The sequence below is a fragment of the Accipiter gentilis genome, chromosome 23 (genome assembly GCF_929443795.1).
Source record: "Accipiter gentilis chromosome 23, bAccGen1.1, whole genome shotgun sequence".
Taxonomy (NCBI): domain Eukaryota; kingdom Metazoa; phylum Chordata; class Aves; order Accipitriformes; family Accipitridae; genus Astur; species Astur gentilis.
In genome coordinates, this window is record NC_064902.1 from 17,932,903 (window position 1) to 17,949,669 (window position 16,767).

The 16,767-nt window shown below is 44.1% G+C and overlaps 2 protein-coding genes across 2 annotated transcripts in view; one reads left to right on the forward strand and one right to left on the reverse strand.

The window, feature by feature from the left end:
• SLC25A26 (solute carrier family 25 member 26) overlaps nucleotides 1-16,767 on the forward strand; it is a 171,758-nt gene that overhangs the window by 148,481 nt on the left and 6,510 nt on the right. The window lies entirely within an intron of this gene.
• Nucleotides 1-16,767, reverse strand: part of LRIG1 (leucine rich repeats and immunoglobulin like domains 1) — a 94,471-nt gene that overhangs the window by 55,567 nt on the left and 22,137 nt on the right. The window contains exon 2 of the mRNA XM_049826073.1: nucleotides 1,288-1,359. Coding sequence (XP_049682030.1) covers nucleotides 1,288-1,359 — 72 coding nt within the window. The remainder of the gene's footprint in view (nucleotides 1-1,287; nucleotides 1,360-16,767) is intronic.

The window sequence follows — 16,767 nt, forward strand, 5'->3', positions numbered from 1 at the left end:
TTAAAGAGAAGTTGAGAAAACAGAACCTACAGGCAGTGTTTTGCTGACCTGCATCACTTTCACCTCCCCGACTGCTCTCTAGGTTGATCATAATGAACTGATTTCAGAGCACTGCAGTCACTCCTGATGCATATTCCTCACTTAATCATGATCCCTAGCAAGACCCTCCTATTAGGGTAAGCAGGAGAGCCAGGGGCAATCAGGCCAGGGGAAAGATGCCACATTAATTCCCATTGTCCAGTCCTGCAGGCATCAGTCAGGTAGAACTCCCACTGTAGTAAACCCTTTTGCCTATTTAAGAATCACAGGATCCGGCCCCTCCACAAGCCCCAGAGCCAACATTTAATGAAAACAGAGGACAAGAGAAAATGCATGATATACACAGAGCACAGTATTGTTTCTGAAAGGAAATGTTTTTTCAGTTTCCCATGAGGCATCAGTAGCTCTTCAAACACAGCCCAAACCTCAAGTATGCCAGCGATTCAACATTCAAACACGAGCTCATTACCTCAACCCACCGCTTGCAATTTTAGTCACTTTCGTTTTTCAAAACCCAAAATCAGAGCCCCAGGAATCACTGTGAAGAGCTGACAAGCACAGCTCCTCTGCGAGTGTAACTGCTGAGCATTTGCACAGATCAGGAGCTAGGAAATCCTGTGATTCCCCACACAAGGTTTCTTTTACCAGCAAGGGGGGTCTGGCACAGCCACTCAGACCTTCGCCAGCTCCTTCTCTTCTCCCACTAAAGCAGAAGACAGCTCTGCTGTTTCAGCCTCTCCTAGCAGACTTCAAACAGAATTTGTTCTGGTTCCAAAAGGAGCACAAATGTCTGAGAGAGGAGGAGACACAGTTAAGTGCTTTGTTATCCACTACACTACACCTTTGTTTCCTGGGAGATTTGGGTTAGGTTGGCATCAGGTATCACAATCCAGGCTGTTCTGCCTTGCTTCAGGGTTATGCTTTCAGCAAGGAGCTTTGTGTGTATGTTCAGGTGTGTCAGCTGAACTGTTCCCTCAGAGCGTTGCACAAGACTGAGGGAGGCAAACTCCAATGATTTCCAATAACAGCTATGCTGTTTTAATTGGGATGTTGTGTTCTGCTAATTGATTAGTTTAAAAAACAGCACAGATACAATATGGAGGGGAAAAAAACCCTCCACACCAAGTCAGATCTGCTCATTCAAGTTATCTAAAGGAAGGTGCTGTCTTGGGAAACTATATACAATTTCCTCCTGGCCCACAAGCTGCCCTGGCAAAATACAATTAAAACCTTTGAAAGAATACTTACACTTCCTGCAGGTTCGACATCCCTGCAAAGGCAGAAGGATCAATCTCCGTCAACTTGTTGTAGCTCAGGTTTCTGTTAAAATAAAAGACAGTGGAATCAGCATACTGCAGTTACTGTGCTCAGCAAAACACAGTCGTCTTAATTATTCCCGATTGCACTGGGAGGGCGGTGTGGGTTTGTTTCTTTTTTTTTTTTAAAAGAGAGCACTTACACATGGTAGAGCAGCACTTTTCTGCTGAATACATGAGTGAATGAGTTTAGTTCTGTGATCAAAATGTTATCTAGCTCTCTCTAAGCTTTTCTCTCTTTTGCATTAGTGTGGTTTTAATTTGTCTTTATTTTAGACAATTACATTTATTATTCTTCTATTGGTTATTCATAACCACAAAACTAAATCACAGATGAATAGGATATTTGCTGACAAATTAAAGTCTGAACTGAAACAATCAACAAACCTTCTGCTAAATATTTTATAGCTATATTCACACAGTATTTTTATATACCACTGTGTGTTACATACAAAATGGACACACACAGGTATGTACACTTACTGTCTGTAACCGTAGAATATATTCTATGTTTTTTAACAGGATATTATGGGTTTTTTAATCGGCAGTTACAGCTTTCAGGCAGTCATGTAGTAGCACACGCTTCGGTCCTCAACAACCCCAACCAGTGCTTTCCAACTACCCAACAGTCCAAATCTAGATCATATTATAGCACTTCCATTGACGGATGGCAAATAGGTTGTGCTTTATTATCTGAAAACAGCCTGGTGGGAGAGCAGACCGGCCTCGCAGGACATCCCTGTTTGGAAACACAGCTAGAGCTCAATGTGCTCCTCCTGGAAGGAATGCACTGCGAGGACTGCTAAGGACGGCAAACAGCCAAAATAATGCAAATAAAGTACCGACTCCAAAAACCACAAGCAAGAGCTTTGCCATGCTCTGCTGTAACATCGTATGGTGCAACAGCAAAACCTCTCCTCCAAGATGCACCCTATCAGCACACCACACATGACAGGTCAAACCTGCAGCTAGGCACTTAGCAGGTGAGCACAGATCAATTAAGACCAAGTGACTAATGATGCAGAAATTAACAAATGGCCTAATTAACATGATGTATGCAGTGTTGGCATCTTCCCCTGAGTGTGTAATCTAAAGAGGGAGGAGGCAAATTGATGGGTGGTAGCAGAAAAGCAACCACAATAATAAGCTGCAAGGAAATTGTGAGGGGGACCTACTTTAATTTTACTCTGCTCCACACCCTGCTCTGGGATATTATCCTGGGTAAAATTCAACCCTCTTGTCTCCTCTGCAAGGGAGATTACACCCTCTTACCGCACCTCTGAACATAACCCAAAAGATTCATGGCCTGATTCTAGATAAGCCCTCAAACATTCAGCTGCTTATTCAGACCACTAAGCCAGTCTGACTAGAAAACTCACCAATCTTTCCTGTTTTGTGTATTTTCTTTGTTTTAAAGCTGAGCCCACAGAACCCGGGCAGGTCTGGAGCCCAAACTGGTAAACAGGACCTGAGTCATTGAGGCACCTACTGAACTTTTATCCATGCTACGTGACCCAAGAGCCGAGGGACACACAAAAAGGGCAGCTGGCAGAAGAGCATAGATGGAGACCTCCTGTTTGAATCACTCGTGCCAACACACTGCACTTCATGGTAATGCAAAGAGAAATCTAGGTCCACAGCAATCTTACAAATACCAAGACCTGAAAGACTACGAAGCTTACCAACTCTGCATGGTTAGCAGGAAGCAAAACACACCTCTTTCAAGCTAAAAAGCAGTTATTGATCACCTGCCCTCCTATAATGCATTTATGGGAAGTCCTCAAAGCGTTCCACTGCACATGGGAACCATTTCATAGTTCTCATGCACATGCTGTTCCCCATCATTTCAGAGTAGCCAGCTCGGAAGACGGCTCCTTGCATCTTGCCTGAAATGCTCAGGTTTTTGCCAATACCTGCTGTGAAAGAAGGCTCTACAAATCAACAACACAGGCTGGCTTTTAACAGAATTGAGACCTGAAGCTACACAGGAGTGTAAAACCTAACCAAGCATCTAGTTTTAAAATATGCTGTCCTGTAAGCCCCTACTGTCTTTTAAAACACTCAAGAGACCTTTAAATCAATACCAGCCTACAGCAGATATCCATTTCACTATGAACTCAAAAGCATTTATCTAAATAAAAGTCAAACTGCAGTTTAAACTCAGAGTGCGTTTGAAAGCCAAGTCCATATTCATAGCACAATTACGGATTAAAGTGCAATTTGCCCACAGATTACATTACTCTTTTTTCCCCAAACCACACAGCAAGATCAAGTTGGAGCTTGTCCCTGCCTGATGTACAGGCAAAAAGAGAAAATACAACAGGTGATGTCCTATACGCTCAACACAATAAAGATAAAGCTGACACCGAAACACTAGTGACAAACTGTACAATCACAGTCATGACCATGCATGAATCCAACTGTCTTCATGTATTTCCATGCCTTCTATTGCTAAAAATCTTTGCATTTCTTCAGGTAATCTATTTATCCTCAAAACATTCCTCTGCAATAGGCTAAGCAGCTATTTTATGAATCAAGCACTGAGAATTACCAGCACTGAAATTATCATCTCTACACTTGTCAAAAGGACCAGATCCCTGTCTTAGCCAGTGCTCAATCACTGAGTGATGCTGACATGAACCTCAGAAGTTCACAAGGGAAAAAACCAAAGGTCTTTGTAAATTAAAGGATTTCATGGCCACAGCTTAACATAATCCAAAGCGACTTTCTGATTATCGTTGCTGCCATTCAATAAGTTTGAACATCAAAGTCATTGCACAAGTAGCTGGCTCTTCAGATAGCACAGCTGTATTTTGCCTACTCCAGCAACAGAAAGGCTTTCCAATGGTTGCTGCAGAACTACAAGCGAACTCTACTTTCTTGTATGCCCTAGTCTTCAGTTGTCCCCATGGTACCCACTCCAACTGCCAACTATCCTCACCAAACATACAATACACTGTTCAAAAATCAGAGAGGTGGGAATGAAAGCTAGAAATACAGAGTCAGTGCAAAATAAACAGGAAACTTGAAATTAACAGATAAACCAAAATAAAGAGTTTACTCAATTTCTGAAACTAGCTGTATTTTAACTTACATTAAAATGCCCATGGATTTCTAGCCTGAAACATCAGCAATCAAAAGATATGTTTCCCAGAACTCGGATTCCCTCGCTAGACAGTGTTTGGCATGCTAGTCACAGCATTCAAACGGGGGAAAGAATTAACGTGCTCTAATAGATAGATCATTGGGACCGGGAGTCAGGAAACCTCTGTCTATTCCTGGCTCTCTTCATCTCCTGCTGAGTGACCGGGTCATGTCACATCACCTCTGCAGAGCTTTTGTTTCCACAGCCACCCTTTGTCTGTCTTGTCTATTTAGACTGTAAATAAAATTGAGGTAGGTATTGTCTTGGTTTGCCCAATGCTGATGAAATGAGGCCTCAATTTTGGTTGGGCTCCAGTAATGCAAATAAAGGGAACTCAAAACTTGAGGTCATGGGTGCATATAACCGCTCCCCCACCACTAAGCATGGGTCCCAAATGTACAGCAGTGCATGAAGCGCTGCAGGGGCTGTAACGTCCCCATCAGCTCAGCCTCTCCAAGCAACACAGGCTGGTTGGAGATGCCAAGCTTAGGGGCACAGCTATCCCGTCACTGAAAACTGTCACGTTTCTGCTCTTCCATAGCACAGAACGTGTTCCTTCTTGAGGGGCCCCTTGGTCTGATGCCATGCAGTAGTGCAACAGCTCACTGAGCAAATATTTCTGCCATCAGTATTCTAAAATGTCTTCCTCACAAAAAAAAGAGCGCCCAAACTCCTGTCCTTTCCCAAATCAGCACTCCCCTAAACCATCCGAGTTTTCTCATGTGCTGGGCATCTCTTCTAAGCGGCAGTTTGTAAAGCATCATCTACAGTGTTCTACGCCAGTCCCAAGAGAGCATGTCTTTGGGGGGCAGTCAGCCCGTTTCTGGCACCTGCACACATGGGGTAAGCAGAGCCCAAGTGTGGGCATACCCACACAGAAAGCAGACTGCCAAGAGTCCTGCCTGCTTCTCTGGGGCTGTAAGTTCAGGGAAGCATCCTGCAAAGGTCAGAAGCTTCTACAGATGGCAGAGATGACAGAGCAGAGTGGCCCCTAACATTCAGATTGCTTTTTCCCTGTTGAATAGAAGCTGATCTGAAGTTTGTGGGGTTTTTTTTAAAGTTTATTTTGACTTACTGGCATGAGAAGTGCTCTGCACATTATTTATCCATTACATACTTCAAGTCTTCCTTGTATTGGCTAATCTGACAACGTAGGGTTTTTCCCCTCCTGTTACTAAGATGTCCATGATCTGGAACTGAGAGCCTGTTAAATCAGTATGGGAAGGTCCCTGTTCTGTCTGTTCAATCATTCCATTCTTTAAATAAGAAAGCAGTGTTTGCCTTTAGTTAGCATTGTGAAAATGGCACCGTGGATCACTGAACATTGCAGAGAATGAAAGGAAAGCCTTGTTAAATAACCAGGTACATAAGCCTGCCCTGAAACCACCTCCTGAAAGTAATAATGCTGTCACATAAAGAGTCCTGCCTGCCAGCAAGAAGGGATCAGTCATCTCTTTGAATACTGAGATGCCAATCCTGCCTCCTTGGGCAAGGTGCGGGGCAGACCAGGAGTTCATGTAGAAGTTTTGACTCTGCTTTGGGAACTTGACCAGTGCAGAGAAAATCCACCTCTCTTTTGAAAACAGAGGTGCCTGGCTGGCTTGCCAGACAAAGGACTGGAGACATACGTGCCTCCTAGTTTCTGCTCACCATGATGATGGCTAAATTCTGTTCAGTGAGGTGAAGGCTTCCGACCCTTACGTCAAAACCATTTATCTGTCAGTGCAGAAGATTATGTCAAAAGCGTTTCTGCACCTTTTGATGACAGGCATTGGAGAAAAGGAGGATGGCTCGAAGTTCTGCCACTGCCGACTGTGGCTTTCATTAAACACTTTGTCAACCATTGTCATAACACAACTTTTCATCGCTCCTGCACAAAAGGGAGCCAAGGGCCCAGAACAATCGAGCCCTGCAATAGAAATTCCTCTGGCTAATCTGTCGAAAGATAGCTGCCTAGTCCACAGCTTACTGAATAGGCACCATCCTCTTCCCACATGTTTGTAGATGGCTTTACAGCCCTGGAATGGAGGCCCCATGCACACTTCATTGGGTATGAAAAGCATGGCTGCAGCTGAATTAGCTTGGGGATGGGGGCCAGGGGAACAAGAGAGGGAACACATTGCCCATGCTAAAAGTATACAGCTGTGCAGGGACGAAAGCACACTCAAATTTCTCTTTTAAAACAAGCTTGTGAGCTCCCAGAGACATGGCAGAGTCCTCATATGCAGTGATATGTGAGGCTTAACAGTGAAGCACAAAAGCAATGAAAGAAACTGCAAGGATTCAGGTGGCTGTATGGACTGTAAGGACAGAAAAAAAGCAGCTTTAGTCCATTTTTCTTCCTTGTGCACAAGTCCAAAGTCTACTCCCATGAGGCAAGAGCAGCCAAACAGCTACTGCAGCTAGTGCCAGCTACCCATAGCTGCACTGCACAGTAACACCTTCCCTTAAATGGGATTTTTTTCAGTTTCCCCCTAAAACAAATGGCCACTAAATGGAGTTGCATGAACCACCACAGTGATGATAGTCAGAAGGAGCTTTCACATACTAGGCATGCAGTCCTTAATTACCTTCCGGAGGATTTCTTGCAGATTCCTTTGCAGTGGCTGAAGCACCGCCAGAAGCTGAAGCCTGGACTTGGGGAAATCATTCACCCAACCCACCACAGCCATTCCTGGGTTTCCTTTGAATCCGCCTGCTAAACTAACAGAAAACCACAGATTCTTATACCCCTCGGCTCCCTCATCACCCTCACCTCTATTCCGCTGCTCCCAAACCCAGCCTAACAGGCCTATGGTCAGGAAAGACGAAGAACAGAAATAGATCTTTGCTGAAGGATGCACTGAAGGGCTCTACACCCACGCTACATCTCACGGTTCAGCCAGCCTCAAGTGTGAGCTCTCACAATGGTGAGCAATACTTGGCCTGGGCTGTGCAACCTCCGGGATGCTCACTTTTTTGGGGCACCCACGGCTGTGATAAGCCGAGGCCCTCGTGTTTCTTTTACAGCGTACTCCGGGGAGCTCTGCCCGCCCGTGCAAAGCACCCAGCCTATAAGAGAAGGGACACTGCTGGGGCACAGAAATGTCCCACACCAAGCATCAGCATGAGTTACGTCCAAAAATGAGGTAAGAGCAACAAAACGCAGGGCACCAGAAAGATGAATGTCCCAGCTTGGTGCTGGAAGAGCTTTGGAGAGAAGAAGGGGACTCTTCAGGACACGGGAAGGACAAGCAGCACCCACGTGGGTGAAGCTGTGCCCCATCACTGAGAGGTCCTGTTAGCGGCTAAACGAATGTGCTCACTCAGGCTTTACTTATGCCCTAGCTCAAATTAGCAGCAGCAGCATCATATTAGCTTGGGTTAATAGCCTGCTCATATAAGGGGCTTTATGTGCAGGAGGGAGTCAACTTAAGGGCAACCCTCAAGCCATAATATGAGCTAATTTGACAGCGAAGACAAACTTTGAGAGGTCATCCAGACACCAAGAAAACTGCACCATGAATCACTCTCAGTCATGACCAACAATACTGTCTAAAGGAAATTCCTGTAGCATGATCACCAAAGAATCAATACCACACTGATTCCAGCAGATGCATGCAGTCATTAATGCAAAGAATACTAATTAAAACCACATCACTGAGAAGCATTGTGCCGGACTACAATTTAATTTAGCATGTGGTTGATATGGTTCAAGGAATTAGAGAATTATCTTCTTATCTTCAAATAACTTTCAGGGACATATTTTCAGCCCTGGCCCTTCCTCCTGCTCTGCCACTCTTCTGCTCACAAGCGCACAGAGACCACACATCTGGCACGTAAGGACATCCGTGTGTACAAGCCTGGTAAGCAAACCACCAGAGCCGGTCTGCTCGCACCAGGCTGCAAATGTGAATATCTCTATCCTTGTCAGCTCCCTGGCTCCAACATGCAGCACGGGAGAGCAACCATGCTCTCGGTGGCCGAGGAAGGGCAGAGAAGTCCTGTGCAGGAGGGTTGGGTAACGCTATGCTGCTGCCGGGGCTTCTACATCTCCTACAACAAGGAACTCTTACAGGCTTATTGGTCTCTTCAAAAAGGGTGGTGGCAGGTTATTTTAGGCGCCATTCGGTTTACACAAGTGTGTTTTGACAAAACCTGGGATCCCATTTCCTCCTATTTTAATAACCTTAGCAAAACTAAAATGGAGTTCTTTTCTGCCTTTTTTTTTTTTTGCTTGGAAGACCATCTCCTCCAAAAACCCCAACTGTTTTAATTTTTTTTTTTTTTTTTTTTTTTAAGAAAGAAAGATTAGCTTTAGCTTAATCTACACAATCACACACATATGCAAGTACACCACAATATACAAGCAAAGCACTTGGGAAACTCAGGTGCTTAGGGACCTCTTGCTACGCCTCTGCAGCATCAGGAGAGACACGATACTCATTCCACCAGGGCTTGATCCTGCTCCACTCAACAAGAGTTTTCTCAGCATTTCAACTGTTCCATGCTCCAAAAAACATAAAGTGAGATTTCAAGACGTGAACTCATTTTAAAGCCATCCAATGGCCTCAATAGCAGAGGGAGGACTGTGAGCCCTCGTTTCTGCAGTGTGCCCCACCAGCGCTCGTGGCTGATACAGCCTTTCCCTCTCCTGGGGGCCTGGACAGACTTTCCCAGCAGCCAGTAGGGACCCGAAGCAACAGAAGACGGCAGGACAAAGCAAGTATGAATGACAAGGTATTCAACAATGCTTTCTCTGCTTCTGAAAAAAAAAATAAAAAAATACTAGCAGCAGCCACATAGCCCGCAGTTACTGAGGCTACAAACCCTCCCATTAGGATTGCATGTTCCTCTGCTCCTAATAAGACAGCCCAGTCAAAGGCAGTATTGTACGCAGGGAACAGGGGATGCTGCAAGGGTTAGAGCAGGAGGTATTTAATTGCAGCAATTTTTCACTTTATTTGCTGCTTCTATTAAGCTGCACTGCCTGAAGGAGACTGATCCTCTCCAAAATGCACTGAACCATCAGCTGCAAGGACTGCCTCAAAGCAATAAAACACATTTCAAAGGGGGCATGGACATCTAAATAAAAATAACTGGATTTAATTTAACATAAAGCAATGCTGGTTTGCCACCTGTGACAGGTAAGTAGTTGGAAGGAAAAGCAGGATGTGGAAGGTTTTTTTTAAACCCACATATAAAACTCCACCCTTCATCTGCCCAGACACCCATAGGGTTTGTTCCGAGTTTATTGTTTTAATTAAAGTGCTACCTACTGTCATGAAAAAGACATATCCTAAAACCAAAACCCTGCAAGTTGTTTGCTCCACCACTTAAAAGCAAACTCACCTTCTTCTAATTTGATGGCAAACTTCTTTCTCAGCGATTTTGCCTCCACAAGGCAAAGCACACTGTGTCTTACACTGCTGAAGCAAGGGCTGGAGGCCTAGCTCATAAACAAAATACTCATGAAACAAATTGCTCCTGCTTCCATCGCCACTGTGTTTCTTCAGTAAATCAATAAAGGCCATGACTTCTTTACTAACATTTTCAATTAAGGTTCCCCACTGTGTATTCAACATACTAAACCAATTTATTGAGGATTAACAACTATATAATTTACTATACTTGTCTACCTTAGAACAACTGCTAAGCCTCCATTAACCGATAACAAGAGCTACATTGATACAACAGCATTAAGTGCTATTTACAGTTTCAAAAATTGCTACTTCTGCAAAGCAAATACTTTTATCTTCAAGTTGTGCAATTTTTCACAAGTACTCACAGCAAATAAACCATGTTAAACCTTTGTCTTTTTCAGATGCTTGGAAAGACCCACAGCAGCATGTTCAACTGCTGGCAGCCTAACCCTCCCACCACATGACTTTGCAAAATCCAGCTGTGGGTTACAGGTTGAGTGCAGATGGAAAAGAGAGATAATTTAGAAACTCCCCAAACACTGCTCAGAAGTTTCCACAATGCAAGAAAACATCCAAGGTCAACAATCATTCAATAATATCCAATAACCCATATTTTAAGATACAATCTGTGTTTTAGGAGAAAATGTAATATGCTCTGCTCTCTTTGGGGATGCAAGTGGTTTCAATCATGTCCACAAGCATTTCTGGTAAGCTCAAAGTGCTTAACTAGGCGAGAAGACATTTTTCAACCGCTCCAACACCACAGTTTACCAGGAATACCAATTCAGTAAATAAATCACCAGGCACAGCTCTCACGGTGCCACTAACCAGCAACGCCGTGGTTGCATATGCATAGGAAGGGAGAACACCGAACCCTGATGCTGAAGTTTCGGCACACATCTGGCATCACCCCTTTGCGAAATCCGTGGCAAGCAGGGCTCGGCTGTGCCTGGTCCAGCGGCCGTGCCGGAGCAGAGCCCGGTCAATCATTAATGGTGGGGAGAGGGCAAACAACCTGCTCCCGTGGTGTTTGCTCGGTGCTTCATTCTCTCCCTAAGGTTGATTCTTATTAATAGTTAATCAGGAAGGACTGATCTCCCCCCGCAAAAAACACGCTCACTTGGAAGCGGCACAAAGGAATATTTGTGCACTGGTTAAAACTAGTCAGGCAAAGAGTTGGGGAAAACAAAAAAAAGTCTTCGAAAAACAGCATGCAGATTTCTCCTGCAGCTGGAGCACGGGGGCTTAACCAGCTTGCTCTTGCCTCTCCTGCACTTGACACTGCTTTTTAACACCACAGAACGGGGCTGCATCACCTCCCGCCGCCGTACAGCAGAACGGTGTAAAAGCAAAGAGGCATTTACCAGAAAAAAACAGTGTTCTCCCATTCTCCACCAGCCCAGGCTGGCCACGCTACACTGCTATTTCATCAGTGGCTGCTCCTCATCAGCCACCCCACACATCTGCTGTGCCATCATCTAAGAAAAATCTCAGCAGATAGGTTGACTTGACGCTCTGTCTCATTAGACGTGCTGCGAAGTTCAACAAACTGACCAGGGCCAAAGCAGCCAACTCAGCTGTACCTGCCAGGACAGAGGCAGCGGTCACGGTCATCCCTCCCAGCCCCGCTCCCCTCTTCCCACTTGGTGGCAATAACTCCAGTCTCACAAAACACCCAGACAGCTCTTCTACAGTGGAAATAAATCCCCATCTGATCCTAGAAGCAGTCCGAGTGGAATTACAACACTGGATTCTTTGCTATGCCCACCATAAACTTACTCGGTTTAAAATCCATCCAAGCAAGGACATTCCCTGCACTTTCCAGTGCCATGGGCTGAAACTGAGAGGTTGACCAAATCCAAAGATCTTGCCTGTGGAAAGGAATGGTGCATATAACCTCAAAGCATCAGCTAAAGGACTAGTTACCTATGGGGCGGTCAATGGTTGGCAGCACTGCATGATACAGGGCCAGCTCTAATCCACAAGAGGTGTGAAAAACACGTGGCAGACAGCTCTCCATTTTCAGTTTAAAAATAGTTCATCTTTGCAATAAAGAACTGCATTTTAAGGGCAAAACATACACATTTTAAGCTAAAAAAAAAAATCAACAAAACTCTAAGCTGGCCATCCTGGCTGGAGGTGTGTGGTTTACACAGGCATTTACCCGCTATCCTTTCGAGTAATCAATGTCCAATCATAATGCACTTTCATTCCAAGCACTTTTGTATTGCCAATAAAGCACCAAGCAATTTAATGGATTTCTAACCCCAAATTGGAAGCTGTACTGCATCCAACTGATTCAATTTGTTCAGTCTTAGAGGAAGCCCTGGAACAAAATGCTAGAAATAAAACCACATGCACTGATAACATTACAGAAATAGATACACCAAGAAGCAAATGTTCTGTCCCTTTTATTTTATCTGACCTCCAACCTGTTTTAATTGACCTTCAAGATGGAAAGGCTGCATTTAAAAGAAGCCATTTCCACCTAGATCAAGAGAAATAAAAGCCAAGCTATATATAATGCATTTGCTGCAAAACAAGGCAAATAAATCTACCGTGAAACTACCTTTCAGTTGACAATGAAAAGCCAGAAGAGACTTTCAAGTTAATTTACTCCATATTTTAGGTCCTAAGCAAAGCTATTTTCCTCAATAAACTTCTTTTTTTCAGGCCACGTGCAGAGAACAGCAGAGATGGCTTCCTCTGCCCTCACCTTATCACAAACTATAGCACTCGATGGCAGACAGCTGTATTACCACCTTTGGCTAGCAAGAGGCTGAAGCAGCAAATCAGAGAGGCAATGGTGTGATGCAGGAGTTTCCAAATGGTGGTCCACAGTGTACCTCTTGCCAGCAGGTCAGATACTGTTTGACATGGTAGACACTTTTCTTACATTGATTCTGCATGTAAGCGATCACCGTAATTAGAATGCCACGAAGAAGTCGAGGAGATGGTTAAACCTATTGCTGCTTTCCATTACACACCAGTCTTCGCATTCCTTATATACAGCAGAACATCACAAATAAGCATATATTCTTGCTTAAATAACTTGCACATGTACATGACTGTTTCACTATGTGAATTTACAGACACATATGCAGTTACAAATGCATAAACATGTATACATCTATATATGCATGAGGCAATACATCTATAGTGATGTATACAGGTAGAAAGGCTTTATCAGGAGAGTTTGGGACAGCTGTACAGCTTATGATCAAGTTGTGAAGAGCGCTAGTAAAAAATCTTTATTACTCTCCACCCCAGCATATAATGCCACATCTTTTACAGAGGCACTATTTTAAAAATGTTTGAGAGCTTTACAGTTTTTATTGGTGCTATTTTTCAACTCCTTCCACTTACAAAGCCAGACTTCTTTATTAACGCAACTCAAACTGCAGAAAGACTCAAAAAGAGGAAAAGTTATGGCCAATAAAATTTTAGAAAGTTCTTCAAATGAGCTTGCTGTTCCCAAGTCCAGTATCTCAGGACTTCCCAGGGTTAAAAGACAGCCCCTTTCTCCAGGGACTGCAGCTTTTTGTTCTTTGGGTCTCTTAACCTTTCAGGAGTCCTGGGCAAACGGGACTCTGGGCAGAACAAAGGTGAAGCTAGTTAATGGGCCAGTTAATGGGCCCACACTCGCTCCTGCTCTCCACACTCCTTGTTGGGGCACTTGAGCTAAGCTCAAACCCTGCATTAGCATCAGTGAGGCACCGGCGCTGAGCACACACTTCGCCTTTGGATCAGGAAGGTATTTTTTTCCACCTACTTCAAAGGACTATGAGGTACTTCGCTGGATGGATGCCTTGATTTATTATTCAATGAACTCCCTTGGATTTCTGCAATTTCTCAACTAAAAGCCTCACTGCTAATTCAAAGGGAAGGTATATGTTAAGGTTGAATCAAGGAACAAACTTTCTCTTCTATAGATTTTTATCCTTTCCTTGTTGTAGAGGGATGAGAAGGAGAACATTTCCCTATTCTTTTGCTACAGGAAGCAATTAAGGACCCAATCTTTTGCAAAACTTCTGGATTCAGAAGGTATTTGGATAAGCTCACTTCATCTTCTTTTAACTATTATTATTGGAATCATACTGCTCCACTTGGCATTTGAGATCAGGTTTTTTTTTCTTGTAACTATCTTAGTTTCTGCCCACCAGAAGGTGCATATATGTCAGTGGAGGCTCCAGTCCCAGCTTCAAGCACAGGGAACCCTTTCATCTGAACGAAGGCTGCATCAAACAACAAATTCTGTAGGGAGATGTAAAAGGCAGACAGATCCTTCCCTCTTGCTTTGAGCTCATGTCACTCAGGCATAACCCAGTGTAGATGCCATGTTAAAACTGCCTGATGGCCTCTGAAAAATAAATAAATAATAATAAAAAGAAGTCCCATAACAAAACTCTATGTGGGTGGCCACCTGGCTGCGATGAAAATAAAAAAGCTAACGCTACACTTAGGCCAAGAACAGAAATACCCTTTTGCTCTTCCAAGTGGTCCTTGCAATCCCAGGTTGCCATGCCAAGGAGCTCACCATTCACTACTCACATTGCACCTCTCATGGGGCAAAAGGTACCTTGGCTTCGCACCAACACCTCACACTCCAAAAAGCAGTTATTTGAAAAACATGAATGCAGAAGGTGCTCCCAAGCTTTGTTATTGCATGGGGAGGGCCACAGGTGCACTCACCATTTGGAGAACTCAAACCATGCCCTTTCGAGAGTAAATAAATTAATCACTATGAAGAGAATAAGGAGAAGAAATGTCACCATTTCATAGTAATCAGAGAATCCTTAGGGCTCGTAGAAAGCATTGCTGCTCTAAGCACAGATGGCAATGGAAAAGAAGTGCAGCACTTCGTGTGCAAAAGATGAAGAAGTCCCGAGATGAACCATGATGGAGAACCCAAGGCACCCCACAAACAGGGTCACGGGAGAGATGAAAGAGGACAAGTCTCCTCAGACTGGAGGGTAACAGCACATCATATGGTTGAAAAACCACAGAAGAAACACCCATGCAACTCACTACCACATCTGTGAAGCCACGAAGAGGAAATACTTTTTCTCCTCCGGGCAGGTCACAACTTGGCTGTTAGCTGCACAGTTTTCTTCAGTCCTTCCTAAAACCAGGCATTGTCAGAAGCAGGACCCCGGGCTAGACAGGCCACCGACTCATGGCAGCGTGGTAGCACACACTAATGTAGACTCTGTATTTCAAGCCTGGCTCAACTACAGCAACGCCACATTAAAAAACACATTTTCCTCAATTTGTCACTGCAAGCGAGGTATGAAATAATAAACTTTCCAAATCTTCCAAATACACAGGCTCCCCCCCCAAAAGCCTTTTGCAAACCAATGAAAATTGTGTAAAAATAAATTGTAGTGCATTTTATAGGGGAAAATAACTCTACTGCAACTGGAAACACATAATCTAGCTTTTCTCTAACAAAACCTACAGGAAATGGCTCTGCAAAAGTTAACTAAGTGATACTGAACTTTCTCCAGAGTGTTGTATAGGAAATAACACCGCAGAAACGACTGCCTGATTTAACCTTTTGTCCAGACTATGCTACAAAGCCATACTACAGAGGTATCTGGCTGATGTTAACAATCCTCCAGTGTATTCTCTAGAACTGCAACAGAGAAAGCAGGTTATCTCACACATGCTCAGCAAAACACCCTTGCCACGGTGCAAAGCCCAGGCAGCCAACTGCTGATGGAAAACAGAATTTTACAATTTTCCCTTTCTGTGGATGGCAGTTGGGTTTTATTTTGTTTTTTAAAGATGTGGAAAAAGTAGCGGCTATCCTGTGCTGCAAAGAGCACAGCAGATGCATGCATCCTCTGCAATCAGACCTGTGGCAGATCGGCAGTGCAGACATACCAAGGTGTCCCATCCCTCTCTGCCATCTGTCAGACCATCCATCCATTTGTTAGATACCTCATAATGCGATACCATAGTATTTCTGGGTGAAAGCCCCTTTAGCATCATGTTTCTCAGCTCCATCACTAACACTCCTTCAGCTTCTCCCCCTTTACTCCCCACCTCCACCACCCCAGGAGGGGCTGCTTCATACAACAACGAGCACCAGAGAAGTATCTTTTACTCCCAAGGCATCTCAGGAATGGCACATCTGCCAAGAAATCTGGTGTCAATATTTGCGTGGAGCTCTGCAATCACAGTTACACAAACTGAGCCAGGCTGCCCTCCCCTCCATCCTTTCTCCCCCACCATCCACATGCTCCAGTGTGGAGAAGGTATTGCTGCAAAGACCTGAAACAAGTCGGGTTTTCAGCCTTCATTTTTTTTTTTAGCCAAAAAGGAGGAGCTACAGCTTATATATATACTCCATCTACTGAATCCCCCAAACAGAAATACGCCATATGGGAAAGAAAAAGGTAAGAAAAAAACCCAAGGCTTTTCCACATTCCCACAAAGCTTGGGTTCCTATGTAATTGCTTTAACCAGGACAGACCTTCTCAAGAACTATGGGACATGTTTACTGCTTGATCAGGTTAGCCAGCAGGAAACCATTTTATGGTTTGGTTTTTTTGTTGGGTTTTTTTTCCAGCAAATTTGATACCACCACCAAAGTTGCTCCAAGACACACACACCCCACCACCACCACATACAGACGCAAGAGCCAAAAAATAATTTGTCTAGAGCAAGGACATAACCCTCTGTTCAGGAGGCCCACAATAAAATGCCCCCCATGGAATGACACTGATTTCAATATACCAAATTGGCCACTGGGAGGGAAGCCAATACACAGCAATACTGCAATCGGCCTCGGGAATTAGCTCTAGTAGCTTTTTTTTTTTCCTGCAGCCCCACGCTTACGTCAAGTCACGTGAATACAATT